Below are 26532 nucleotides of genomic sequence, written 5' to 3'. Positions count from 1 at the left end.
ATCTGTGACAGACAGGGAAGTAGGAAATATTCAGCAGAGTTGCCAGTGAAGGCCTTGAGAGCGCTCGTTTTGTGAAAAAGTGTCATTCAACACAGTGCCTGTGTTTATAGATATAATAGACTATATATATATACTGTTCAAAAAAAGAAACGCATAGCTTGTAATATTTGGTTAATTTAGTTATATGGCTACAAGGATATCCACCAAACTGCAGAAAATGTTTATCTGGTCGTCGACCTTTCGTCCATTGCCACAAGTGAGCTCTGCACGTGACGCATGCGTTATCAGTGGCTACAATGTCAAAATTGCTCATTTGGCATGACCACTCGTCATGCTTCAGTGTAATCTCGTGAAACTCGGGGAATATTGAGCTCTCACCATGTCTTCCAAAACCCATAAAAGCGGATTGTTCGCCACAAAGAAATCAGACGACAATTCAGCGACGAAAGATGGCCCGATTGAGCAGAGAAGACCGCCAAATTGCATTGGGTCGTTTACAAGCAGGCCAAAGTCAAAGTGCAATCGCCAGGCACTTCCACGTGTCCCAGAGCACCATCAGTAGACTGTGGGTCAGGTTTCAAGCCACTGACTCCGTTGCTGACTTGCCACGAGCGGGAAGACCAAGGGCGACAACTGCTGCTCACGACCGCTTCATACGGCTCCGCCACCTCCGGAATCGTTTCCTGTCGGCCTCATCTTCTGTCCAGGCTCTCCCCGGGCCACACCGATTATCGGACCAGACCGTGCGGAACCGCCTGCATGAAGCTGGTTTGAGAGCTCGCAGACCTCACAGAGGAGCTGTCCTCACCCGCCGCCATCGCCAGAACCGAGTGCAGTGGGGCAACCAGCACCTTCGCTGGACCGTCCGGAATCACTGGAGACACGTGTGGTTCAGCGACGAGTCCTACTTCGTGCTCCAGCGACATGATGGTCGGAGGAGGGTCTACCGGAGAGTAAACGAACGTTACGCGCCCAACTGTGTGGATGAGGCACCCGTTCATGGTGGTGGAGGCGTCATGGTGTGGGGGGCGATCAATACCGCTGGAAGGAGCACCCTGGTGCACGTCCAAGGGCGCATAACTGCCCAGCGATACGTGGAGGAAATTCTGCGCCCACATGCCCTTCCTCTTCTGGCTGACCAGGATGCCATATTCCAGCAGGACAACGCTCGCCCGCACACAGCACGACTCACCACCCAGTTCCTCACCGACCACCATGTCCAGGTGCTTCCCTGGCCATCCATGTCGCCAGACATGAACCCGATAGAACACCTCTGGGATGAATTGGACAGACGTGTGCGCAGGCGAGAAGAAGCGCCGGCAAATCACCGCGATCTATTGCAGGCACTTCAGGAGGAGTGGGACACCATCCCACAGCAAGATATCCGGCATCTGATCCAGTCCATGCCCAGAAGGTGCCGGGCAGTTGTTGCTGCTCAAGGCAGTCACACCCCCTACTGACTTGACAGCCTCGGCACCCAATCGTATTGATTGACTGATTGATTTGAAGATGCAAATGAACTGTGTGTGCATTCAACTGTGTCCATACCAAATTTCAAACAAATAATCTAAATATTGGATTTTCTGTTAATTTTTTCGAAAAATAAAACAAATTTGGCAAGTAGCAACTATGCGTTTCTTTTTTTGAACAGTATACTATGCTGTGTTTTAACCTGAAGTTTCCCCTGGACCACAGGCGCATGACACTGAGTGGTTACGTAGTGAGGTGGCGGAACCTCCACTCCACTTTACCCTTTTTTGGGCGAGGGCTGGATGTAAAAAAGCAGATCACTGAATAAAGAATTGTCATTATACATGTATGTACTACTACTGTACTCAATACGTGCACTGAGCAGCTGAGGGCACAACAGGCTCTGCCCACCTTGCGCATGCGCACAAGTTTACCGTACTTCCGTCGTTTCTTTGCCTTCGATTTGCTTGCTACAGTATATCTGATTTGCTGGAAAATGGAGAGACTTTGCGAAGAAACAAACATGTCTGAAAGAAGAGAAAGAATGGAAGAATTTGCCGAACAAATGTCAGCGGTGGTGACCTACATGCGGACTGGAAAACACAAGCCTGGACACAAAAAATCACAGCAAAAAACTACACTGAATCAGTGCAAGACACACTTTTTGCGAGGTAAGGACTGATCACAGGCGGAAGGTATCGTCCACTGGACTACTATTACTACTATCACAGAAAGACTACTTTCTGTGATAGTAGTAGTCCAGTGGACGATACCTTCCGCCTGTGGACTGATCATATATATTCTCTTTCACCAATATTTCAACTGGCACTTTCTGGATCTGGATTTATACGTTCCAGGGCCGATATGGCATGTTCGCAACACATTTGTTTCGATTCGATAATACAGTACGGGTCGGCAAAACTGGTTCCAAATCCAATATATCGAGAGCACAAATGCAATGCATTGCGAAGAAATTCTTTAAATGTTGATTTAAAACACAAACGGAGGGTTGTAAATCGCCACCGCAAGACTTCGAGCGTTGACGCCATGTTGGAACACTTGCAGTGGCCCACACTTCAAGATCGGCGCCGCAGAGCCCGCCTCATCACCATGTATAAATACACCAATGGCTTGCTGTCGATCAACACCCGCAACACACCCACCCCAAATCCCACCGCCAAAAGCACCAAACTCCTTCACGATGCTGCCTACGAGCTACCGTTGTGCCGCACAACCTACCGCCAGAAGTCCTTTCCACGCACCATCGTGGACTGGAACGCGCTCCCGGGTGAGGTCGCTCTCAGCCCCTCTCTGGAAGCCTTCAAATCCCGGATCTAGACACCCCTCCCCGCCCCCACCCCCCCCTCCCCCCGCCCCTGATCCTCCCCACCTCCCTCCTCTATTTCTACCCCCCACTAGCTATCACTGAACCCCCGGGCAGTTCTGATGACACCAGCTGCAAATCATCTTCGCAACTCTCTCCAAAGTCTGCAGAATCTTCACTTTGATGAAGGCGGCAGTCTAAAGAAAGAAGAAGAAGAAGAGTGGATCGGGAACCGATGTTAGTTGTAAACGATGTCAGTTTTCCGCCTCTGTCACCTTTCCGATTCGGCCTTGTTGATCTTGTATGAACAACAAAAAACACCCTTAGATAGTAAGCTTACTGACGATCGAACTTGGGTACTTTACATTCATGGGGTCAAATTTGTGCAGGGGTGGGACTTTTCCGCGAATCCGCGGACACAGGAGTAATCTATTTTTCCGCGTCCAATTTCATCACAGTATCTATAACTTGTTGACTGAATGATATGGAGAGAAGTGAAGATGGAACAGAACACTGGAGGCTTGAGAGTTAAATTGTGCTGTCTGAATACTCCTGATAACTATAATAGTACTCATGTTGAGCTTCAATGCATTGGGGCGTCACTTGGGTATTGGATATTCCTCTAGTACTATATATATATAAACAACAGCCAGTATAAAAATGTTCATGCAAGAATATTAAAGGTACTGAACTTGTCAAATCCAGGTGCACGGAGCCCCTGGGGTTTTAGTCATACCTCAGGCAGCTATCGTTAGAAGAACTACCAAGTTTCATTGACTTGCACCCAAAGAGTCAAGAACTGCGATTTTTTTACGAATTAATTTCATACTCGGACCCGGCTGGTCTTGACCTATTTTTGGATCTAAATTTAGATCAGGTAGATCACCACATCATGCACAAAAAGACAGTCACTAGCAAACTATGTCAGACGTCATCATGAGTTTGTGTAAAACAAAATGGAGGCCGGAATCATTCAGTTGAATCGAACTCCGACCAAACACCACGTAATAACTAGGTTAATTTATGCACTCGCGTGAACAAGAAACTGTCGAGCTTCACAGATGTCGTCGTTGGGTAGTTTTGGGTTTGTTTTACTACCATAGGAGGATTTTTGAACTGTAAATGCACTCAGCTGCAACAAAAATGAAAACGATGGCTGTGAGCTGCACTGTGCCTTTAAGGATTAAAGATTGCATGCGAGCACCCATAGACGAAAAGACACTCTCACAGACACACACACACACACACATACAGGGATTGGCTTGGGCGTCGGTCATCAGTCTTTTGCCATGTTAAATTCGGAAAAAACTGACACACATGGGTCTCAATTTAATCTGTCAACTGACCGATAGACACGCAGCAGTGTCAGTCAGCTCGTCTTATTTTTGTCTGCTGTCTTGTTCTTCTTTTTTTACTTCCCTTCCTTACCTAATTGAAATAAATATGGTTATTGTGTCCTCAGACCTTTTATTCCTCTTCATGTAAGACCATTGGAAAATAAACAAGAAAATTAAGAAATGAATTCAATTGTCCTCTCATTTGTACATTGTAAACAACTTTCAGAAGTTTCTCCTCACTGCCGTAATGCACAATTGCGGCAGTCCCGTGGTGGAAGGAAAGTTTTTTTCTTGACTGATTGGTTTGCAAAATGACTGATTGATTCATGGCCGAGTCAGTCAATGGACCTCAAGTGGACAAAATCCAAGCCAATCCCTGCACATAGGAAATCATGGCAGTTTTGTCATCAGGTTTGTTTACTTGACGTGACTTGCTTTGTGGACCAGGTGATGTCTTGTTCTACCATGGGCCTGAAGAAGAGCGTGGGGAAAAAAGAGAAGTCCTCACCAGTGTTGAGCGGATCGATGAGATTATTCGCCTCGCCCACTCTCCAACAACGGGACGTCATTTTGGTGTAACAGGAACAGCGACGAAGATTTCCAAGCGTTACTGGTGGAAAGGCATTTACAAAGATGTTATCACATATGTGAGTCATTATAATTTATAATAACTATGTTTATATTTTCGTTTGACCACTGTTGTCTCTCATTCTCTCACATTGACTAAATATATATATATCTTAGATAACACAATTACCATACATATTATTTGTGTATAAAAAAAGATGGGATACCTTTTTACAGTATGATTCATAGATTTAAGGGCAGAGAATGAGAGATGGCACAGAAATTAAGTGTTTTTTTTATCTTTGGTCTGCACACATCAGCTTTTGTTCTTGTGGGTTGAAAATATGTGACGATCTGTTGATCAGGTCTCTTCCTGCAAAACATGCCAAGGCTCACACTCCCAAAAGCCGAAAATACATCAGTCTCCACCACCATTGAAGCACATTGATGTGGGGGAACCTTTGGAGCTGGTTGGGATGGACCTGATTGGTGTGTATGACTCCTTGAAATGATAGCACTATGGTTGTTACAGTGGAACCCCCATTTTCAGACCCCCCATATTAAGACTCCCTCCCTTTAAGACCTTGTTTTCTCAGACTTTCTGTTCATAACCTCTGTAAATTGACCCCCATTTGAAGACACCCTCCTTTTTAAGACCTGATTTTCTCAGTGTATGACTGCTTCTTGAAATTATAGCTCAATGGTTGGTAATGGTATAACTTTCTTCTCATGCTCCTTTACAACCAAATGTGGGGGTCAACGCTTAAAGCTATGTTTCCGTATTGGAAAGCGACAGTGGCAGCAGTAAAACCAATTGCAACAGTAGTACCACCAAAGCACGAGTGTTTCCATATGATATATATGCGTGGCGTGCCACGTTGCCGTTTGGCGGCAAGATTTGTTTCGCTCCAGGGAGCACAAAAAAATCTGTTGCCGTGCAGACTTCTCTTTTCAGGGGTGGGACTTTTCCGCGAATCCGCGGATTTCCGCGGACACAACTTACGAATTCCGCTGGAGTAATCTATTTTTCCGCGTCCCATTTCATCACAGTATCTATAACTTGTTGACTGAATGATTTGGAGAGAAGTGAAGATGGAACAGAACACTAGAGGCTTGAGAGTTAAATTGTGCTGACTGAAAACTCCTGATAACTAATAGTCATTTTGAGCTTAAATGCATTGGGGCGTCACTTGGATCATACTATTGCCAGTATTGGATTATGGATAGATGGTTCATTACGTAAATATGCACCATTACAATGTTACCATTGCAGAACTGTTTACCCTCCCGGATTGTCCGGAATTATAACAATAACAATAACAATAACAATAACAGCACTTTATTGTCCATTAAAATATTACATAAAAATGGAAATTTTTCTTCGGCACACCCTGTCTGCCTGTAAACGATTATAACAACAATTGTATAGGACGACAAACATAAAACATAAAAGGGATACAATCAAATATGATATTGCACTATGTAAATTTACCCTCTCATATCACAGGAGTTGGGTTTCACAGCCGAGTAATCACATTACAAATATTTCCCACACACCTTCACATGTACACATTGTTTGTTTTTTCCCAGCCGACCAGCCTCTACGTGATGCGAGAAGAATTTAAAATGGTGACTGCAGAAGGCAGGAATGACTTTTTAAACTGGTTTTTGCGTGCCAAAGGGACCTTATAACGTTTTCCTGCAGGGAGAATTTCGAAACAGGGGTTGAGAGGATGGATCGGATCACGGACAATTTTGAGAGCTTTCCGCTTAATGGCAGCTTCGTAGAGACTGGTCAGCTGTCGTTGGGGTTGCCCAACAAGCTTGCTAGCCGTCACAACAATGCGGTGGAGTTTAGCTTTGTTTTTAACATTTGTGGTACCATACCATGTCACAATGTTAAAAGTCAGTATGCTTTCAATCAAACTGCGATACACAAGTTCCATAACACTTTGATTGACATTAAAATATTTAAGCTTCCTGAGAAGAAAAAGTCGCTGCTGAGCTTTCTTATAAACAGCATGAACATGATCACTAAAAGTCAGCTTATTGTCAATTGAAACCCCAAGATATTTGAAGGTTTCCACAAGTTCAACTTCCTTGTCGCTTATTCTCACTTTTTGGGGACCACAATTATCACTCTTTCCTCCAAAAATCATTTCTTTTGTTTTGCCTACATTCAACTGCAAGAAACTGGACTTGAACCATTCATTCAGAAGATCAACTTGGGTAAAATACTTTGACAAAGTTTCGTCGTCCTTCAGACGCCCAACGAGGGCCATGTCGTCTGCATATTTAATGAGGGCTAGAACTGGATCATTTAAAAGCATGTTGTTTGTGTAAATGGAAAAAAGGACAGGAGAGAGAACACAACCTTGTGGGGCCCCGGTGTTTAAAACAACTTCGTCTGAAAGCACAGAATGACCAAACAAACGGTTGCTGAGGCTGACACGTTGTGGCCGATCGCATAGGAACTCCCTGATCCAGAAAATCAAATTATTGTTCACATCTAACTGGACTAACCTCTGGATAAGTATATGGGGCTGAATCGTATTAAAGGCTGATGAAAAATCCATAAAAAGAACTCTAACCGTGTTCCCTGCTGTATCTAAATGGCTGACAATCATGTTGATAAGCGTGAGTGTAGCATCTTCGACGCCTCTCTTTGCCCTATATGCGAACTGAAGGGGGTCCATGCGATCTGCCACAGACTCAGTGAGCTTGTTACAAACAAGCCTCTCCATACATTTCGCTACAACAGAAGTCAGTGCCACAGGGCGAAAATCATTTAGTTCTTTTGCGTTTGGTTTCTTGGGTACAGGTGTTATAGTGGAAGTTTTCCAGGAACGAGGCATAAAATGTACATCGAGAAAGAGCTGAAACAGCTGAGTAAAAACTGAACCAAGCTGATCAGCACACACTTTATTACGGATTTGGGGTCTAAATTCCGGTATTACGGAATACTACCGAAAATTCCGGAAATTCCTGTCGAGAGAACCTTTTTCTTGCGTGGAAATTCGAAGTCGAAATTGTGGTAGTCACCAGGACTGTGATTTCAAGGCTGACTGAAACAGCCTTTTCTGCGCATGTGCACAGCAAGGTACTTGTCGACATTGGTCCGAAAGGTAATATAGGGCCGATCTCTGTGGGGACGAAATGCCAACCAAAAAAGCGAAAGTTGTACAGAAATATCGGCAAAACTATTAAGTCAAGGTATTTGTCGGATTCCGTGGATTTGAGATCGACATTGGTCCGAAAGGTAATATAGGGCCGATCTCTGTGGGGACGAAATGCCAACCAAAAAAGCGAAAGTTGTACAGAAATATCGGCAAAACTATTAAGTCAAGTGGCGGTGTCTGGTGAAGTTTAAGAAGAGCGAACCACATTCATTTTGGTGATCAACTTGAGATCAGTGCAACAACAAAGCTAGTCAGTTACGAGTCACGTCGCGGCACGTGTCCCGAGGTCAGACGCAGCATTAGTTTTAACAAAATGCAGTACACAAATGAACATGGAAACAAACAAAAACACCAAACTATGCTTGGCAAAACATGAGCCTGCTTCGCATCGAGTTTATTTGACCTAGGTCTCTACTTCCACAGAATCTCTCAGACCTGCGAACCGATCTCTCACTACGGTCAGTCGCGCCAGAGACATAGATGCAGGTCGAGTATGGTCGCGCTCATCAGTTACTTGGCTGTTGCCGAAATTCAAGTCTTTCTGAGTCTAAAACTGATCTCCATTAATATTTCTCCAAAATAGCAAAGATCACAGTTCTTTGAATCGAAAAACTTACAACAAAATGTTTAAATGAAATAAACGAATCGGTCCTCTAAAATTAAAGGTAGCTTCTGGAGAGAGTTATTATGACTGGTTTTAATGCAGGATGTCTGATGTGACAGAATGTAAGGTGGTTTTGTTCACATGCATCTTCAAGTGACTGTAAATAGTCCAGGGGTGGGGGTGGGGGATGTTACAGGGGATGTCAAAAAAGCAAAAAAAACAACAACAAAGATTCAGTCTGTGGGAAAAAAACTAAAGACATTTTCTGTCTGTGAAATTGTTGTTGTTGTCTGGAGCAGATATCAATGAAGATAAATTGCCATTATTTAATACTAACTTTAAAAGAAATAATGAGTGGCTGCTGACACCAATTTATCATGTTTAAAATCAAGGATAAACTACAAATTGTTTATAAAATAGCTAACATTCTTCAGCCAGACCCCCCCCCCCAACCCCTGGACCGCAGGTTGTACACCCCCCCCCCCCCCCTCTAGCTCTCTTGCTCCGCCCCTGAATACTGTGGGTTTTTTTTTTTTTTAGATAAACTAAGTAAACTTGTCTTAGTTAACTTGCATATTATATATCAGGTGTCGTTCGTTTGTGTGTGTGTGTGTCATCGAGCTTCTGTGTGTGTAGTACCATACTGTTAACCAAGGTTATCAATTTTGTACTTGTTTTGCATGGTAGCGCGTTTTCGAGCTGGTTTATGGTTGATAAAAAAGATTACTCAAAGATGCCTCAAATTACGGAAAAGTACCAGCTGCATTCCTGATTTTCATTTTGGGGGGTAAACAGGTCTGCCATTGTTGTGTGAAAGTTTTTTTTTTGTTTGGTTGGGTGTTTTTTTGTGTGTTTTTTTTGGTGGGGGGGAGTGAGGAGAATGTCTTTTTTACCTGATCCAAACGAGTTGAGTTTTAGTCTCAGAATGCACCAGATTGCACAGATTTTAACATGTACCATTTAAAAAATTTTCGGGGGAGCATGCCCCCGAACCCCCCTAAAAAAAGGGATTTCCTCTTTTTTCATCACAAGAGAGTCCCACCCCTGTCTTTTCGGGCCATGCTCTTCTTCAGGCCCAAAGTGGGCGTGGTATTAGTCATTCCAAATATTCTGAGACCCCCCCCCCCCCCCCCACAACAAGGTTTATAATCTATTTTGACTTTTTTTTTCTCCGTCAAATACATGTATTCCGTGAGCTGCACATCATCCAGAGAGGATTCTTTAAAAGGTTGTCAAAGTCACCTGGTTCGTTCCCTTTTTGAGCATTTCTTGGAAATAAAAGTGGTTTTTCCATTTCATTTCTCGTCTTTTCAATTTTCTTTCAAACATCAGTAGCTTCACGTATAGTTGCCGCTTTTAATGGAAACACAAATACTAAAATATGCTGCCGCCTCCATGGAAACATAGCTTAACTCTGGCCAGATGACATGAAAGATGGTTGAAAGGTGAAAGACATACAACATGACCATAGTCGTGAGATTTTTTCTCTCCATATTTGCACATGCACAGTGACAAAGGAAGATCGTAAAAACTGGGACACAGAAATCAAATTTTAGTTGCTTCATTGCTAGTGTTTCATAAATCTCCGAAGTCCAATTATCACCAGTTACTTCCCCTCATTATACATTTTTAGTCTTGGACACCTTTACTAACAAGTAATTTTTGTACCCTTTTTTAGGACCATTCATGTTGACCGACCAAAGGCACCGGTATGTGCTGGCCCTGACTGACTACTCCACCAAGTGGGTCGACTTGTTCCCGATGTCGACCAAGGAAGTAACAGAAGTCTGTAGAGCCATCAAGAAGTTTGTCACTCGGTAAGTAGAAATGTCAAAACAAATTTGCTTCATGGATATATGTGTTCTCACATGTATATTGTGATTAAATTACATATCTTACCCAACTCACATATAGCAATTAACCCTGGTTCAGTGCTGGTATCGCTGTACGCGTCCCCTTGGTAACAAGAAAGACGCCTCTAAAAAAGAGTGACCGAGACCCGTAAGGGTGTCTAGGCCAGCCCGGAAACGAGGCTGCCTTCCGTATGCGCGCGCATACTCCGCCATATGCATCATTCTAAAAACTCAGCGTCAGTGGGACTGGTCGCATTTTATGTACGCTCTGGCTGTTTCAGCCTTTGTTACTTAGTCTTTTTGACTTTGTTTCGTTCCTCTTGGTCTCTTCTTGTCATCTGGACTTCACAACTATGTTGAGGTGAGGTCGTTCCTTGTATTTTGCTTGATTTTGGCAGTTTTGTTGGCCGTATTTTGGACTTGCGATGTTTCTCAGAAATTTTTTCGTGAGTCGTTTTTCCGTCATGGCTGACAATGCTAAGAAGAGGGCAGCTTCTTAATAGGTAGCTGCTGTGCCCTTTTCTCCTTAGAAAGCTTTTAGGAAGTCTAAACAATCCGGTCTATGTCCGTTTCTGTTGTAGATTCTCTTGCTAAAAATCTTTTGATGTGTTGATTGTTTACCCGCTAAGCCGGTAGACAAGGCCGCTTCCAGTTTGTTTACTACACTGGTGACTATTCCGGAACCCCCATTTTGCCGGCCAACGGCCTCGCCACGTTGTAAGCACCGGTTCTCGTCCTTTCATCGAAGTTAAGCAACGTCGGGCCCGGTTAGTTCTTGGATGGGTGACCGCCTGTGAACACCGGGTGCAGTGGCCACCTTTGTTTTAAGCCTACGGATTAGTCCGGGCTCGGTGTTAAACATGTTGTTATTGGGCTTGCGTCTGTAGACGTGGCCTCTTTGCTTTTGACTTTAAGTTCACAGGTTTCTGCTTTGGCAGCTGGCACTTCGTCATCAAAGGCAGAACTACGTGCTCTCCCGGCCGGGGTTGCTGTGTGTTCGTCTCTGGACAGTGGTCGTTCGTCCCCTGCTGTGACCTTATGTGGGGAGTTCACGGTCTCCGGCGTCTGTCCTTCTTCACAAGGTATGTGTACTCCACGTGAGCGTTGTCTTGAGGGAGTAGCCTCGGGTCTATCCCAGGTGAAAGTTCTGAAACACTGGCTGATATCCACCGCTTAGTCGGGGTGTCAGTGGGTGCTAAGGGCCCTGACAAGCGAACAGATGTTCCTATTCTTCCCGCCTCGTCAGTAGACTGTGGTCAGGTTGAAAGGCATCTGCTTCCGCCCAGGGGGCAGGAAGGGGTGCGTCCACGGTGGTGGACGACATCCAGCTTACTTGCCGTTCAAGTTGTCCAAACGCCGTGACGCGGGCAGCGGAAAACGGCATTTAAGTTTTGTGGAAGTTGGTGGACCGCGAAAGGCGGGGGTCACCTTCCTGATTGCGACTGCGAGCATGAAGGAAAGGATAACGAGGATACTTCCATTTGAGGGTGCGTCCACGGGGATGGACGACACCCAGCTTACTTGCCGTTCAAGTTGTCCAGCGCAGTGGCGTGGGCGGCGGAAAACGGCATTTAAGTTTTGTGAAGGTTGGTGGACCGCGAAAGGCGGGGGTCACCTTCCTGATTGCGATTGCGAGCATGAAGGAAAGGTTAACGAGGATACCTTCTTATGAGGGTGCGTCCACGGGGATGGACGACACCCAGCTTAACTTGCCGTTCAAGTTGTCCAGCGCAGTGACGTGGTCGACGGAAAATGGCATTTAAGTATTGTGGAAGTTGGTGGACCGCGAAAGGCGGGGGTCACCTTCCCGATTGCGATTGCGAGCATGAAGGAGAGGATAACGAAGATACTTCCATATGAGGGTGCGTTCACGGGGATGGACGACACCCAGCTTAACTTGCCGTTCAGGTTGTCCAGCGCAGTGACGTGGGCGGCGGAAAACGGCATTTAAGTTTTGACTGGAGGGGGTGGTTGAGAGCAAAGCTTTACTTCCTCCACCTCTATCCGGTTTGATGACTTCTGGAAGTTCGGAGGAACAGGATGTTCACTTCAGCTTCCGGGAATCGTTGTCCATTGCCCTGGAGTTGGCAAAGGGCCGCGTGTAGCCGGGTTCTCCGGTGAAAGTGGTGTACGTTCGCAGGAGGTAGCAAGCTTTGTGCGGTGTAGTGTTAAAACCGTGTCTGTTCTTCCGCTTTCTGGCGCACGTTCAGCAGCGGCTAAGAGCCCTAGGCAACGTAAGCTTCCGCCCTGGGGGCAGGAAGTTGGTGGGCTGGGTGATTCTTGGGTTGACCATGCGAGTCTCTCTGGGGGTCACTTTCCTGCCTTTGATACCGAGCAGGGGGGCAGGAAGCGAGCAGTAGGGCTGATTCTTTGTTGGAGATTTAAGTCTAGCATGGAGTCAGCTTCCGGATTGCACGGAGGTGCATGAAGGCTGTTCAGATTAAGGTGCTCCTGTTTTTCTGTAAAGCACTGATTTTAGGTTCTGTTTCAAGTTAGCAAGTGCAGTGGCGCTCGCAGCTGAAATGGTTCGAGGTACAACGGGATCGTCCGGTGTGTTTCTGTGCAACCGGTTGGTCCTGATGTTTACTTATCCACGGCCTGTTGCGCTTTCGCTTTTGCGGCTGTGACTTCTGGGTGCAGGACGGGATATCCTTCTACTGTTAACACTGTGGTGTTGGTAGTCGGCACTTTTCAGCTTTTGGCTTCTGGTTCCGTTTCTGCGGTTCCTTTGCCTTTTTTTACAGGCTGTTTTCACTTTCTCTTCCAGTCTTCCAGCTGGCGTGAGTCAGGTGGATGGAGATCTGGCATGGTGTTATGACGTTTGAAACTTTTCAAAACTTTTCCGATTGTTGGCAAGTTTTTGCCTTATCGGGATGGGTGACTGGTTCTCATCATTTCGATGTTCGTTATGATGCTGGAACAAGAGGAGGAAATGGGGAGGCTCATACTTCAGCTGTGTCGCGGTTCGCGGCATTTTGTAGTTGGTTTGAGCTTTCTGAGGAGAATCTTCGAGTGTTAAGTTCTTAGATCCTCTGGCGGGGTCATCTTGTTCTTGCGGAAGTTTTCGCAAGCGAGTCTTCTTTGTCACCACTACATTTGTGGGCAACGCACGACTATTTGCCTGTGGTGGTGGTGGTGCTTTAGCTTGTTTCTTACGCCCAAGTAGCGTGTCACTCGCGGAGCGCTTTCTGTAGGCTTCGGGTAACTCCAAGCTTAAGGACTTAGGTTCTCTTGTTTTTCGTTCTATGGAACCGCCCTCGGGTTTGGTGATGGCGATAGCAAGGAGAGACTGTCTGTTAGATCAAGGTCTCCTAGCTCTGGGAGATTGCGGCATCTTTTCTTTATGATTGGCTCGTTTGAACGAAACTTGCTTTTAGTCTCTCGCTTGGGCGGTTACGTTTAACAGGTTATCTTTGTGGTCCGACAGGACTCATATACAAAGATTTTACTTTGCCGTTTTTTACCTGAGAGTAAGCCTCTGCCCTTTAAGTATTATTCTGTTGGCTAGAGGTTAATCTCTTTCTTGTTTGAAAGGTCTCTTTTTGAGCCCGCTTCTAGGCACGCGGGTTCTCTAACTAAGAGAATCTCACGGTAAAAGGAAAGCGCAGGGCAGGTCTTGGCTGTTTTTCGTTTCCAAACGAAAAGCTTCAGGCTGGCTGTTATCCACTTTGGGTTGGGGCTCCATACCCTCGCTTTCACAGGGCTCTTTTTGAGTTAGTTTGGGCGACCTGTTGGTCGCACAGTACGGGTCTTTGCAATCTTGGTTTCCAGACCTCTTTAGGCTGGCAAGAAGGCATCTTTGCTTTCTCACATTGGAATTACTTGAATGTCTGCTGTAAGGGTTCACTTGAGATACTTAGGGGCTTCTGCCTCAACTCTGGATTTGGTTCAGAGTTTCTGTGTTCTATGCAGAAGGTTTTTTGACTCACATGCGAAGCAAAAGTGAGTCTATGTACTCACCCGAGTCGTCCGTCCGTCCGTCCGTCCGGCCGGCCGGCCGGAAAACTTTAACGTTGGATATTTCTTGGACACTATTCAGTCTATCAGTACCAAATTTGGCAAGATGGTGTATGATGACAAGGCCCCAAAAAACATACATAGCATCTTGACCTTGCTTCAAGGTCAAGGTCGCAGGGGCCATAAATGTTGTCTAAAAAACAGCTATTTTTCACATTTTTCACATTTTCTCTGAAGATTTTGAGATTGAATACCTCACCTATATATGATATATAGGGCAAAGTAAGCCCCATCTTTTGATACCAGTTTGGTTTACCTTGCTTCGAGGTCAAGGTCACAGGAGCTCTTCAAAGTTGGATTGTATACATATTTTGAAGTGACCTTGACCCTGAACTATGGAAGATAACTGTTTCAAACTGAAAAATTATGTGGGGCACATGTTATGCTTTCATCATGAGACACATTTGGTCACATATGATCAAGGTCAAGGTCACTTTGACCCTTATGAAATGTGACCAAAATAAGGTAGTGAACCACTAAAAGTGACCATATCTCATGGTAGAAAGAGCCAATAAGCACCATTGTACTTCCTATGTCTTGAATTAACAGCTTTGTGTTGCATGACCTTGGATGACCTTGACCTTGGGTCAAGGTCACATGTATTTTGGTAGGACAAATGTGTAAAGCAGTTCTTAGTGTATGATGTCATTGCTAGGTTTAGTTATTTGATCTTGACCCTGAAGGTCAAGGTCATGTAAAGGTCAAGGTCAAGCATGTGAGTCGTATGGGCTTTGCCCTTCTTGTTCTGGCTAGGTTTGCTATGGACAGCTTTTTGGAGAAAGACTGATCTATGGTTCTTAGGGTTCCTTCAAATTTTCTGGCAAGTAAGCAGAATTTGGAGAATCCAGCTTCGTGCACATTTTAAACCTTTTAGCAATATTCTGGCTCCTCCAGAGCCATATTTAGCCTTTTGATCATTTCGAGTTCAATGATTTTTCTAGCTTGCATGGATCTTTTCAGATTATTGATTCTAACAGCTCTTGTTCTTATTTTTCAACTCCGTCGCTTTTTAACCCTGAACGGTTAGAAACGACGTTAAACACTGGTTAAGGATAGAAAGTTTTTCTATCGACTTTGGTGGAGGTAATGACTTACTTAAGTCAACCTTAGCTTTATAGACTGCCACATTGTTTAGGCATGCCTTCAAGTGTTGGCAAGGAATTAAAAGGGGGGGGGAGCAGTCAGTCCTCTCTCTTCGGGTGGCGCGGACTCAACTTTCCTCTCTTGAGCAAGTTTATTGCTCTTGGAGATCCTGATGTACATTTTTGTCCTGTTAGAGCCCTCAGCAGATTTCTGTTTCGGACTGTGCACTCTCGTTTGGAGACTCAGAAACTTCTTTTTATCTCATTCATCATGGTACGGTTTAGAGATATGTCGAAAGTCTCGTTAGCCAAGTGGGTCTCCACCATAGCTAGGCAAGCTCTTGGCTGGTGGCAGAGTCAGGCAGGGAATGTCAGGGCAGTCTTGCCCTTTACTACAGCCAGGCCTCATGAGGCAAAAGATTGGGCTTCCACTCTAGTTGATCTTCATTTTAATCTCCTGGCGGAAGTTCTTGAGTCGGCTTACTGGCTTTCTTGAAAGGTTCTTCATTGATGTCTTTCTCAGGGATTTCTTTGCCTTGAGACAGGATGCGTTTCTGGGTTACCTGCTCGGGTAGAGGCAGGACAAAATCTCGATTCCTATTTGGGTAAAGTGCCCTCCAACCTTTAGTAGCAATCTGCTATATGTGAGTTGGGTAAGATATGTAATTTAATTAAAAATTTTAGTAATAAATTTTCATTTGATTAATATACTTACCCAACTCACATCGTTTATTCCCTCCCGCCTCCCCGCTGTGGGGTTATATATGTCTAAAAAAGAAGTGAGTTGGGCTTCGTTTTAGAATGATGCATATGGCGGAGTATGCGCGCGCATACGGAAGGCAGCCTCGTTTCCGGGCTGGCCTAGACACCCTTACGGGTCTCGGTCACTCTTTTTTAGAGGCGTCTTTCTTGTTACCAAGGGGACGCGTACAGCGATACCAGCACTGAACCAGGGTTAATTGCTATATGTGAGTTGGGTAAGTATATTAATCAAATGAAAATTTATTACTAAAATTTTTAATTACGGTACTTTTCAGACTATAAGGCGTTTTTTTTTCCTCAACTTGAACCCCTGCGCCCTATTGATTGGTATCGCCTTATGTATGGCTAAAGAAGAGTAAACCTGTACCCACATCCCCATACAAAGAAACCTAACACTCCCTCTCTTGTGATGATCAATCAATCAATATGAGGCTTATATCGCGCATATTCCATGGGTACAGTTCTAAGCGCAGGGATTTTTTTTTAATTTGTAAAAAATTTTATTTTATGCAATTTATATCGCGCACATAATTATTCAATGTGCAGGGATTTATTTATGCCGTGTGAGATGGACTTTTTTTACACAAAACATCACGCATTCACATCGGCCATGATGATGCATGTTTCTGCTTATCACCCTGGCCGAGTTTCCGCTCTTCAGACATCAGAGAGACCGCCCCATAGGTTAATTTAAACTCGGTCACTGACCTGGGGTAAGGTGGTCAGTGTCTGTAAACTGGGGCAGGCAGTGTTTCCTCTCAGACATTAAAGGAGACCTGACCTCTCATAGATAAAACTCAGTCATTGACCCCAGGGAAGAAGGTCAGTGTCGGTAAACTGGGGCAGGCAGCTGGTCTCAAGGCCAACCAGCTATTACAATGCACCTGCCTTTGATCTCACCGCACATCCAGAGCAAAAATATTTCCACTGTGTATTCTTCCTTTGATGTGCGGCTAATACACCGGAAGCGCCTAATGTGATGGTTTTTCTCAATTTTACCTCAAAAGTGGGGATTGCGCCCTTATAAAAAAGCGCTCTATAGTCCCGAAAATATGGTATAGTTACTTTCTGTCCTAATGTTAAGCCTTCCTTGGCAATGAGTCTTTCATTTACAGTGCAGTTGTCTTCCAGTTTGATTGCTTCCCTAAATTGTCTGCATTGACTGTTTCATGTTGTTCTTTTTTTTCAGATGGGGAGCTCCCAAACTCATACTGTCCGACGAAGGCAGAAAGTTTGTGAATGAGGTAGTGAATATTGTTATAATGTTGACATTAAAATATAATTATTATCATGATGATGATGATGTCGATTTTATACATAACGTAAACATATTTGCACTGATTTTAGCATTGTTCTCGATAGTTGTTTAGGTTGAAAGTAAACAGACTATTTTTGTAACATGACTATCGATTCAGACGCTTAACATTTCATAGAAAACTCAGACTGTCTTAGAATTTGCCTTCACTGACAAAGGCAGCCTCCTGCATCCTATCCCCTAATACTGTTTCTACATGTCGATTGTCCTTTTGACCGTGGCATCTGCAATGATACGTCTGCAGTGTGGCAACAGTTTTCACAACTCATCTAGACAATTAAAAATGTTGATTTACTGAATTTGAGCTGTATCTGTGCATGAAGTTTTGGGGAATTTGAACTGTACGTTATTATCCTTTACAGTTCAACAAGGAACAAGTATGCAGCACGTTTGGTATCTGTTGCGCGGCTGCTTCGGAATACGATCCCCAGTGCCTTGACAAGCAAACCAAGCAGACGGTCAAGACAAGGCTAGACAAGCTGGTGTCCCAGCGCGGCATGTCCTGGGATAACTTCCTGGACGATGTGGCTTTCTCCCTCAGAACGCAGCCACAGGCGTCGATGAAATGTTCACCATTTTTCTTGATGTTTGGACGACACCCCAGACATGTTGGTTCCCTTATTTGTTAATGTGTCTCCTACAGTTGTTAAAAAGGCAATAACCTGATTAAGCCCCTTATGTGTAAATCTCAACTGGTCGTTCTTCTGTCAGTATGTGACATCTTCTCTTCCATGGGGTCAATTTGGGACTATACTATTAAAAAGTGTTTGGACTGAGGGAGCTAGTTAGGCTGATGGGGTCTATGTCGACCAAAAGAGTGGGATTCCCTGTAGGTGGAGTTCCTGTAGGTGGATTTCCTGTATACAGGGAATACCACAGGGTGTAATTCCTGTAGCGTTTCGCTGATATCGCTCAAAGTCACGTGATGCTTAGCAACATCGGTAGAATTTGATGGTTTTTTAAAAATCTTTTTTGATATTTCTTAGAAATTCGAGTATGGTTTGCAAGTTTTATAGAAAAACTCCACCCTGTGGGATTCTTTGTATACAGGGAATCTCCCGACAGGAACTCCACCTACAGGGAATCCCACTCTTTTGGTCGACATAGACCCCATCAGCGTTACTTAGGGTGGGTGGCACTCCTTTCTCAGCTGAGCAAACAGGGTCCATATCATGACAACTCTTATTTCCATCCTAGAGTTGAAATTTTCAGACCTATTTCATATATCGAAGGGGATGTTTTTTAGCTCATGAAGTCTTAGTCTGATGTAACTCTATGGAATGCGATGGTTATGTAGCTAATAAATTCATATAGAAGGGGACATTGTTGTAGCTGATAAAGTCTTATCCTGATGTAAGTCGTAAGGGAAACATTCGTATGGAAGGGGATATTTTTGTAGCTATAAAAGTCTTATATTGTTGTCACTAGGGAGAAGGAGAGGAGTGTCTTAAAAGGGAGCGAGTTTTTTTCCAGGTGTGTGTGTGTGTGTGGGGGGGGGGGGGTTCCTAAAAGGGAGTGAGTCTTCTATTGAAGGGTCTAAAAAGGGGTGGGAAGGGATGTGTGTCTTGAAAGGGAGGGAAGAGGGGGGGGATGGATGGGTGGGGGAGAAGGAGGTGTGTTTTAAAAGGGAGGGAGTCTGTTATCAGGTGTGAGGAGGGGGGGGGGGGGAGGGGAGTGTCCTAATAGGGAGGTAGTTTTCTATTGAGGGGTCTATAAAGGGGCGGGAAGGGGGGGGGGGTGTCTTGAGGGGTCTAAAAAAAGGGGGGGGAGGGAGGGGGGGGGGGGGCGACTATAATGGGACATGACAAAGGGAAGTCATATAAGCATTTGCTTTTCTTGTACCAAGTGTACGTCCTTGTCCAGCAGTTTCAAGGGAAACGTTCTTGAAAGCTTTACCAAAGTTGTTATTCTGTGTTCCATGCAGGTGAGTGAGGCTGCAGATGATGCGGAGACGGAAGATGCTGCAACGAATGCGGAGATGATACTGGAAGATGCTGCCAGGGATGCAGAGATGAGAGACACTGCAGAGATTTTGGGGACCCTTCAGCATGTGTCGGAAGAGAACATTCGTGCCAGGGTGGACCTTCTAGCACAGGATGTGTTATACCAGAAGGTGTGTTTCCATGTTGATGTTGCACTTTGTTATACCAGAAGGTGTGTTTCCTTGTTGATGTTGCACTTTGTTATACCAGAAGATGGGCATGGTGGTAAGACGTCGGCCTCCTAATCGGAAGGTCGCGAGTTCAAATCCCGGCCGCCCGGTGGGTAAAGGGTTGAGATTTTTCTGATCTCCCAGGTCAACTTATGTGCAGGCCTGCTAGTGCCTTATCCCCCTTCGTGTGAACATACAAGCACAAGACCAAGTGCGCACGGAAAAGATCCTGTAACCCATGTCAGAGTTTGGTGGGTTATAGTAACATAAAATACCCAGCATGCCTCCCCCGAAATCGGCGTATGCTGCCTGAATGGCAGGGTATAAACGATCATACATGTACAAATCCACTCGTACAAAAAACTTGAGTGAACGTGGGAGTTTCAGCCCATGCACAAAGAAGTTGTACGTTGTACCAGGATGTGTGTTTCAAGGTTGATGTTGCACTTTGTTGTACAATGGAACCTCTCTTTTAACACCTCCACAAATCTGAAAAAATGGGGTCTTTAAAAGGAGGGAGTCTTAAAATGGGGTAATTTTACAGAGGTTATGAACAGAGGGTCTGAGAAAACAAGGTCTTTAAAAGGAGGGAGTTTTGAATTGGGGGTCTTAAAAGGCGGTTCCACTGTACAAGGTGTGTTTCTATGGATGTTGCACTTTGTTATTGCAGAGGTGTGTTCCCATGTTAATGTTGTGAGGAATTAATTCATACACAAATGCCACCACTGCACAGCCACAATAGGCAGTCAGGTAGTAGATTTAAGTATGAGTGGAAGTATAGTGATTGCCTTTTCCCAAATGAAAGCCTTGCCAGATCTCAGTTGGTGAGCCAGATTGTTTTTTACAGGACTGTTCCTTTAAACATGGTTCCAAGCGACAGTCGTTCAGCCAGATTATTTATACCGATGTCTGCCTTAAAACATGGTTCCAAGCGACAGTCGTTCAGCCAGATTATTTATACCGATGTCTGCCTTAAAACATGGTTCCAAGCGACAGTCGTTCAGTCAGATTATTTATACCGATGTCTGCCTTAAAACATGGTTCCAAGCGACAGTCGTTCAGCTAGATTATTTATACCGATGTCTGCCTTAAAACATGGTTCCAAGCGACAGTCGTTCAGCCAGATTATTTATACCGATGTCTGCCTTAAAACATGGTTCCAAGCTACAGTCGTTCAGCCAGATTATTTATACCGATGTCTGCCTTAAAACATGGTTCCAAGCAACAGTCGTTCAGCCAGATTATTTATACCGATGTCTGCCTTAAAACATGGTTCCAAGCGACAGTCGTTCAGCCAGATTATTTATACCGATGTCTGCCTTAAAACATGGTTCCAAGCAACAGTCGTTCAGCCAGATTATTCATACCGATGTCTGCCTTAAAACATGGTTCCAAGCGACAGTCGTTCAGCCAGATTATTTATACCGATGTCTGCCTTAAAACATGGTTCCAAGCGACAGTCGTTCAGCCAGATTATTTATACCGATGTCTGCCTTAAAACATGGTTCCAAGCGACAGTCGTTCAGCCAGATTATTTATACCGATGTCTGCCTTAAAACATGGTTCCAAGCGACAGTCGTTCAGCCAGATTATTTATACCGATGTCTGCCTTAAAACATGGTTCCAAGCGACAGTCGTTCAGCCAGATTATTTATACCGATGTCTGCCTTAAAACATGGTTCCGAGCGACAGTCGTTCAGCCAGATTATTTATACCGATATCTGCCTTAAAACATGGTTCCAAGCGACAGTCGTTCAGCCAGATTATTTATACCGATGTCTGCCTTAAAACATGGTTCCAAGCGACAGTCGTTCAGCCAGATTATTTATACCGATGTCTGCCTTAAAACATGGTTCCAAGCGACAGTCGTTCAGCCAGATTATTTATACCGATGTCTGCCTTAAAACATGGTTCCAAGCGACAGTCGTTCAGCCAGATTATTTATACCGATGTCTGCCTTAAAACATGGTTCCAAGCGACAGTCGTTCAGCCAGATTATTTATACCGATGTCTGCCTTAAAACATGGTTCCAAGCAACAGTGCTTCTTGTGCAGCTCGGGTATTACACATACATTTGTTTTCTTATTGACCTCTTGTTATTTCATAAAGTGGGTTTTTTTTATCTAAAAGGTGAAGGAGAACCATGATGGTGGGCATCACAATCAGCAAGAGGACTTGAAAAGCAGGGGTAGCAAAGGGCTCAGGTCCTTTCACACAGGCAGAAAGGGCGGGGCCATAAAACCCTTGAGGGCAGAACCTTACAGGTAAATGATTGTTTCACAGATATATGATCTACTGAGTAGCTTCCTTTAGTTGCATGCTACTTAAAATTCTGTCCTGCAGACTTTTTTCTTCTTGAAATTAATGTCAACAGGTAAACCTTTTAAAGGACATGAGTTGTGGGTTCCAATATAACATTTTAGCTTTACAGGATTGGATATTTGTTCATTGTCGGAGATTTGTCATTGTTCAGCAGTTCTAAAGACTTGTTTTCAGTTTACCCAGATATGTTGTCTCATTTGTATGCTTGATTCTGTTTCAGGGTGAGGACAACGTCACTGGTCAACCCCGTGTCTTCATCTTCGCAGGGTCAGCAGAGCGGGGTCATGACTCCCTCACAGGGTCAGCAGACCATGGTTACGACTCCCTCACAGGGTCAGCAGAACTTTGTCATTCCCACGCAGTGTCAGCAGAGTGGGGTCATGACTCCCTCTCAGTGTCAACAGAACAGTGTCATGACTCCTTTACAGGGTCAGCAGAGTGGGCTCATGACTCCCTCTCAGTGTCAACAGAACAGTGTCATGGCTCCTTTACAGGGTCAGCAGAGCGGGCTCATGACTCCCTCTCAGTGTCAACAGAACAGTGTCATGAATCCTTTACAGAGTCAGCAGAGCGGGGTCATGACTCCCTCACAGTGTCAACAGAACAGTGTCATGACTCCCTCTCAGGGTCAGCAGAAAGTGTTTATGACTCCCTCACACGAACAGCCCCCTGCCTCTTCAGCCCCAAAACAGTCAACCATCACTTTCCTGCATATGGAGAAGGAGCAGAAACCTTACCAGTGCGGACTGTGCTTTGTCATGTTCAGTTCCAACGTGGAGCTGTATAACCATATGGGTATGCATTCCCTGACCAAGCCGTACCAGTGTGGTTACTGCAAAGCGAGCTATGACAGCTATCAAGAGCTGACAGTGCATGTCCAAACCCACACGGTGTAATGGGTTCTTGCATCGGTCAGTACTAATGCTGCGAAGTCCTTTCAACATCCATGTTGAGCCCGTTTGAGCAGCTATGTGGAAACATCAGATACAGTTGAAGAATTTGACTTCAGACAACAACAAAAAGACATGGCAAGTTGTATTGAAGCAGACCAAGTAGAGATCACACAGGAAGCATCGTTGAAAGAATCAGAAATATGTTACGGCTCTCTGTCAAGGAGATGGTCACAGAGAAAGAAATGAAAAAGATCTGACCATCTGCTTGCCAGTGCTAGAGATCGCATCCAAAGCATAATAAGCAAAGTTTCTTTTCCATCTGTTTTATTTGTCTCATAAATTAAGAATTAAACATACCATTGTTTTTCTTGTTTCCTTAAAAATAAAACTTTCCGAGAAGTACCCTTTCTTATTTGGTTTTGATTTAAACAGCCTCAACACACATAATTAATGCATCTGCCTATTTTTTATTTTGACTATTTATTTTAATTTTAGTAGACATTGGGTGAAAGGTGGAATGAAAGCAAGAAGAGTAAAATTGTCAGTGCAATATTTTAAAGGAAGGATGGAATAAAAGTATGCAGCAAGCTACTTTTTATATTGCGTCAAATACGCATGAAGCGTACATCAAAGCGATCCCAGGGTAAGTGACCCTAGCAGTGTGATTTTTATAGTTGTCAAGTTGTTAGAGTAACACCGGTGTGTTTGTGCGTTCAGAGTTATTCCGTCATTACCTCCTGTCCAAGGTGAAAGTTACCACTTGACTTGAATCCCAAATTTCTTGATTTGAAGGCATACAAATGGATCCTGTATTTCCACAAACTCAAGAAGGAAAAATGTAATGAACCGAACAACCCCCCCCCCCCCTTCCCCTCTCCCTTGCAACCAGAAGTATTATTTCACTTTCAAGCTTAATTCATGTTCTTGATGTGATACTTCTGAACATTGAATCATGTACCTCATTTGACATGCAATATAAAGATTTGTAGAAACATAGATTTTTTCTGAGTGTTTAAGTTTGTAATACTGTAACTGGTTTCTCTCCATTTATTCTTTGATTCTTTGTCTTTCTTTCCCACCTTATGTGTGTGTGTGTGTGTGTGTGTGTGTGTGTGAATGAATAGGTGAGAAGCACCTGATTAACATCATCAACAGCACTATAAGCTTAGGAGGAAGGCAGAATATGAGCAACGCAAACAATGTACATGATTGTTTATATTATTTTACACGCATCGGTCAAGTACAGCATGTGCAAGCATCAGTCAAGTACAGCATGTGCAATGCATAGACACAGATGAAACTCAAGTACATCTACATGTATTATGTATCCTGACAGAAATTCTTTAAAGCCCGACCTCCTCCACAAAACTTTCCCTACTGTGGTTCCACAGCCTTTATCAGCTAAGCTTTCAACACAAGACCTCATGCTTGCGGTGGTTTGTTTAGCGGAGTCAATTAGGCGTTTATAGTACATGTAGTGCCAAGACTGTTTATCTAGTGTGCCCATGCTATCGCCAAATTCTGACAGCTCCTGTAGGCTAGTGTGTACCCTGGGACAAGGAGATTTACGATGCAGGAGCTGTCAGAAGTCGGCGATAGCATGGGCGCGCGTTTGTGTCTTAAATTTAGTCAATTCTAAAGGAGGTTACTTCCCTTAGTCTCACTATGGTTCGCAAAATGTGCCAACATTTTCAGTTCTTTTGAGAAATGAAAAAAAAGTTTAGGGTAGGCGGGAAAAATATAGGGTCGATCGGGTTACCCTAATCCAACATATATTTTTATTTGGTCTTTTTGTTGAAGTTGCGATTTACATTTGTGAAAGTGATTAAACTTGATTCGTTTTGGGGTATAAAAGAAGTCGCCCTCCATGTACCAAAAGAGTAACATAACACATGTACAACTTGAAACTTGAAACTTGATTTTGACAAATAATGATGTAGCTGTGGATGCAGAGTACGTGTTGCACAAGTAGAATCAGGTAAAAAGATGATTCCGTTATTTTCGTTTCCGACATCGGAGAGTTCCAAATGTGCAGGCGACAGAACAATATCAGCTGTTTTGATATTTGATTTGCAGTTAAGGTAATATTTATGTCCATATCAAGCTTATGTTTCTTAGGTCATTTGATCTTCTACAATACTCTACGATATTAAAGCTATGCATGACTTCCTCTTCTCTTGCACACCTGCAGACGACTTTAGCGACCGAACGCGCAGGCGATGGGAAGTGTTTCCGTCTTCCCGACTAGTAATAAATTTCACTCGATGGGATAGTGAGGGTCGCATAATTTTTACGTTGAATCCTTCTTAAGAAAGTATGGCTGTACACCACACTGGCACAGAGATATAAAATAGAGCCACCAAGCGCCGCAACACGTGCACCAACCGAGACCCGCGCGCCGGTGTCACGGCGTGAGTTTACGCAGAGATGCTTGGTTTACGCTGTCCCGAGTTGACGCTGTGGCCCCAATGCGCATGCGTCGAAATATGCGTCACTTCCGCCATCGTGAATTTGCCGAATTATTCGAAGCGGGTTGTTTTCACTTGAGTAAGGAAGGTGTCAATCTCGTTTTTAGTGATCATAACCCGCACGATGGAACAGTTCGCTGATCAGATGCTTTCTTTAAAACATTTTCTCCGAAAACACACGCACCGCGAAGGCTTGACCCGTGGGGAAAAGAAAAATGTGGTAAACCAATCCAAGACTCACTTCTTGCAAGGTAAGTCAATACTGTACAGTCTGTAAGTCTAGTACATTACACGGCAAAAGATCGTTCAGCAAATTTCTCCTTTTCAGTTTTTGTTATAGCACGGGTAAACACTCAAGGGTAAACTACAAGTAAATTATCGAAGATCAGCTTACCGACGAAGGACAGGTGAAAATATTTAGGCAAGTTAGACTGCCTTGCTAGCTGAATGTTTACCCTAAAGAAAGATGGTGTATTCTAAGAGGTTTGTCACTTAGATTAATAGAAGCTCACACATTGCTCACTTTGGAAGTCCGACTGAGAATGGTATAACTAGCAATGCCACATGATTTGGGCCACATGATTTTTCTCAGAATGCATGCTGTACCTCCATGCTCTGTGAATTGAATCACATGACATTGACAATGATACGAACGCAAAACATATGATACTAACAGACAACATTGAGTAAGGAAGGTGTCAACTGTCATTTGCATACATTTGCTTATGTTGCTTATTAGTAACTGTGGTTGACTGAGAACGCAAAACGGTATACTTGGGTTCTGATTCACCAATTTGAAAAATTCAATGTTTTCCATGATCAGCTGAGCAAGAGGAAATGTTTTCTGTTAGTTTTACACATATCTCTGTAAATGATCACTCAAGATTGATCGTGATCACGACATAGAAAAAGGACCTATTTACAGAAGAAGAATGTGACAAACCAATCCAAGACTCACTTCTTTCAAGGTTTGTTACTTAGTACAGCACAGAGCAAAAGTTTGGTCGGTTTGTTTGGAGGATGGTCATGTCTGTTGAGTGTTGTGGGTGGGGGATGATCAGGGAATGTAAGAAGAATCAGTAAACAAGTCGCGTAAGGCGAAAATACAATATTTAGTCAAGTAGCTGTCGAACTCACAGAATGAAACTGAACGCAACGCAACGCAGCAAGACCGTATACTCGTAGCA

At 44.1% G+C, this 26532-nt stretch overlaps 2 protein-coding genes and 1 pseudogene across 3 annotated transcripts in view; all 3 read left to right on the top strand.

Moving 5' to 3' along the window:
• Window positions 1-1868: 1868 nt before the first annotated feature.
• On the top strand, window positions 1869-23731 carry LOC138971716 (uncharacterized). Its single transcript, XM_070344499.1, has 9 exons — window positions 1869-2141; window positions 4579-4778; window positions 5064-5187; window positions 10160-10298; window positions 17385-17439; window positions 17873-18118; window positions 19435-19623; window positions 21793-21926; window positions 22205-23731. Exons 1-9 carry the CDS (start codon window positions 1889-1891, stop codon window positions 22878-22880), a joined length of 2016 nt encoding a protein of 671 aa, XP_070200600.1. The 5' UTR covers window positions 1869-1888; the 3' UTR covers window positions 22881-23731.
• LOC138972083 (5S ribosomal RNA) lies at window positions 11032-11150 on the top strand (annotated as a pseudogene).
• A 1156-nt stretch (window positions 23732-24887) lies between the features above and the next one.
• LOC138971715 (uncharacterized) overlaps window positions 24888-26532 on the top strand; it is a 35517-nt gene continuing 33872 nt past the window's right edge. The window contains exon 1 of one of the 2 annotated variants that reach the window (XM_070344498.1): window positions 24888-24958. Coding sequence is in view for 1 of the 2 variants with exons in the window: in XM_070344496.1 (XP_070200597.1) it covers window positions 25470-25596 (127 nt within the window). In the remaining variant the exon portion in view is untranslated. Of the gene's footprint in view, window positions 24959-25365; window positions 25597-26532 lie in introns of those variants that run through there. The other variant, XM_070344496.1, reaches the window with a different exon arrangement.

The sequence above is a fragment of the Littorina saxatilis genome, linkage group LG7 (genome assembly GCF_037325665.1).
Source record: "Littorina saxatilis isolate snail1 linkage group LG7, US_GU_Lsax_2.0, whole genome shotgun sequence".
Taxonomy (NCBI): Eukaryota; Metazoa; Mollusca; class Gastropoda; order Littorinimorpha; family Littorinidae; genus Littorina; species Littorina saxatilis.
The sequence above is the reverse complement of the archived record's forward strand: the minus strand, read 5'-3'. Positions and strand labels throughout refer to the sequence as shown.

Coding starts and splice junctions, on each gene's coding strand:
- LOC138971716 (XM_070344499.1), top strand. CDS start 1,889: ATGCGCACAAGTTTACCGTACTTCCGTCGTTTCTTTGCCTTCGATTTG. Junction 2,142..4,578: donor CAAGACACACTTTTTGCGAG/GTAAGGACTGAT, acceptor TTTGTGGACCAG/GTGATGTCTTGTTCTACCAT. Junction 19,624..21,792: donor AGGATGTGTTATACCAGAAG/GTGTGTTTCCAT, acceptor TTTATCTAAAAG/GTGAAGGAGAACCATGATGG.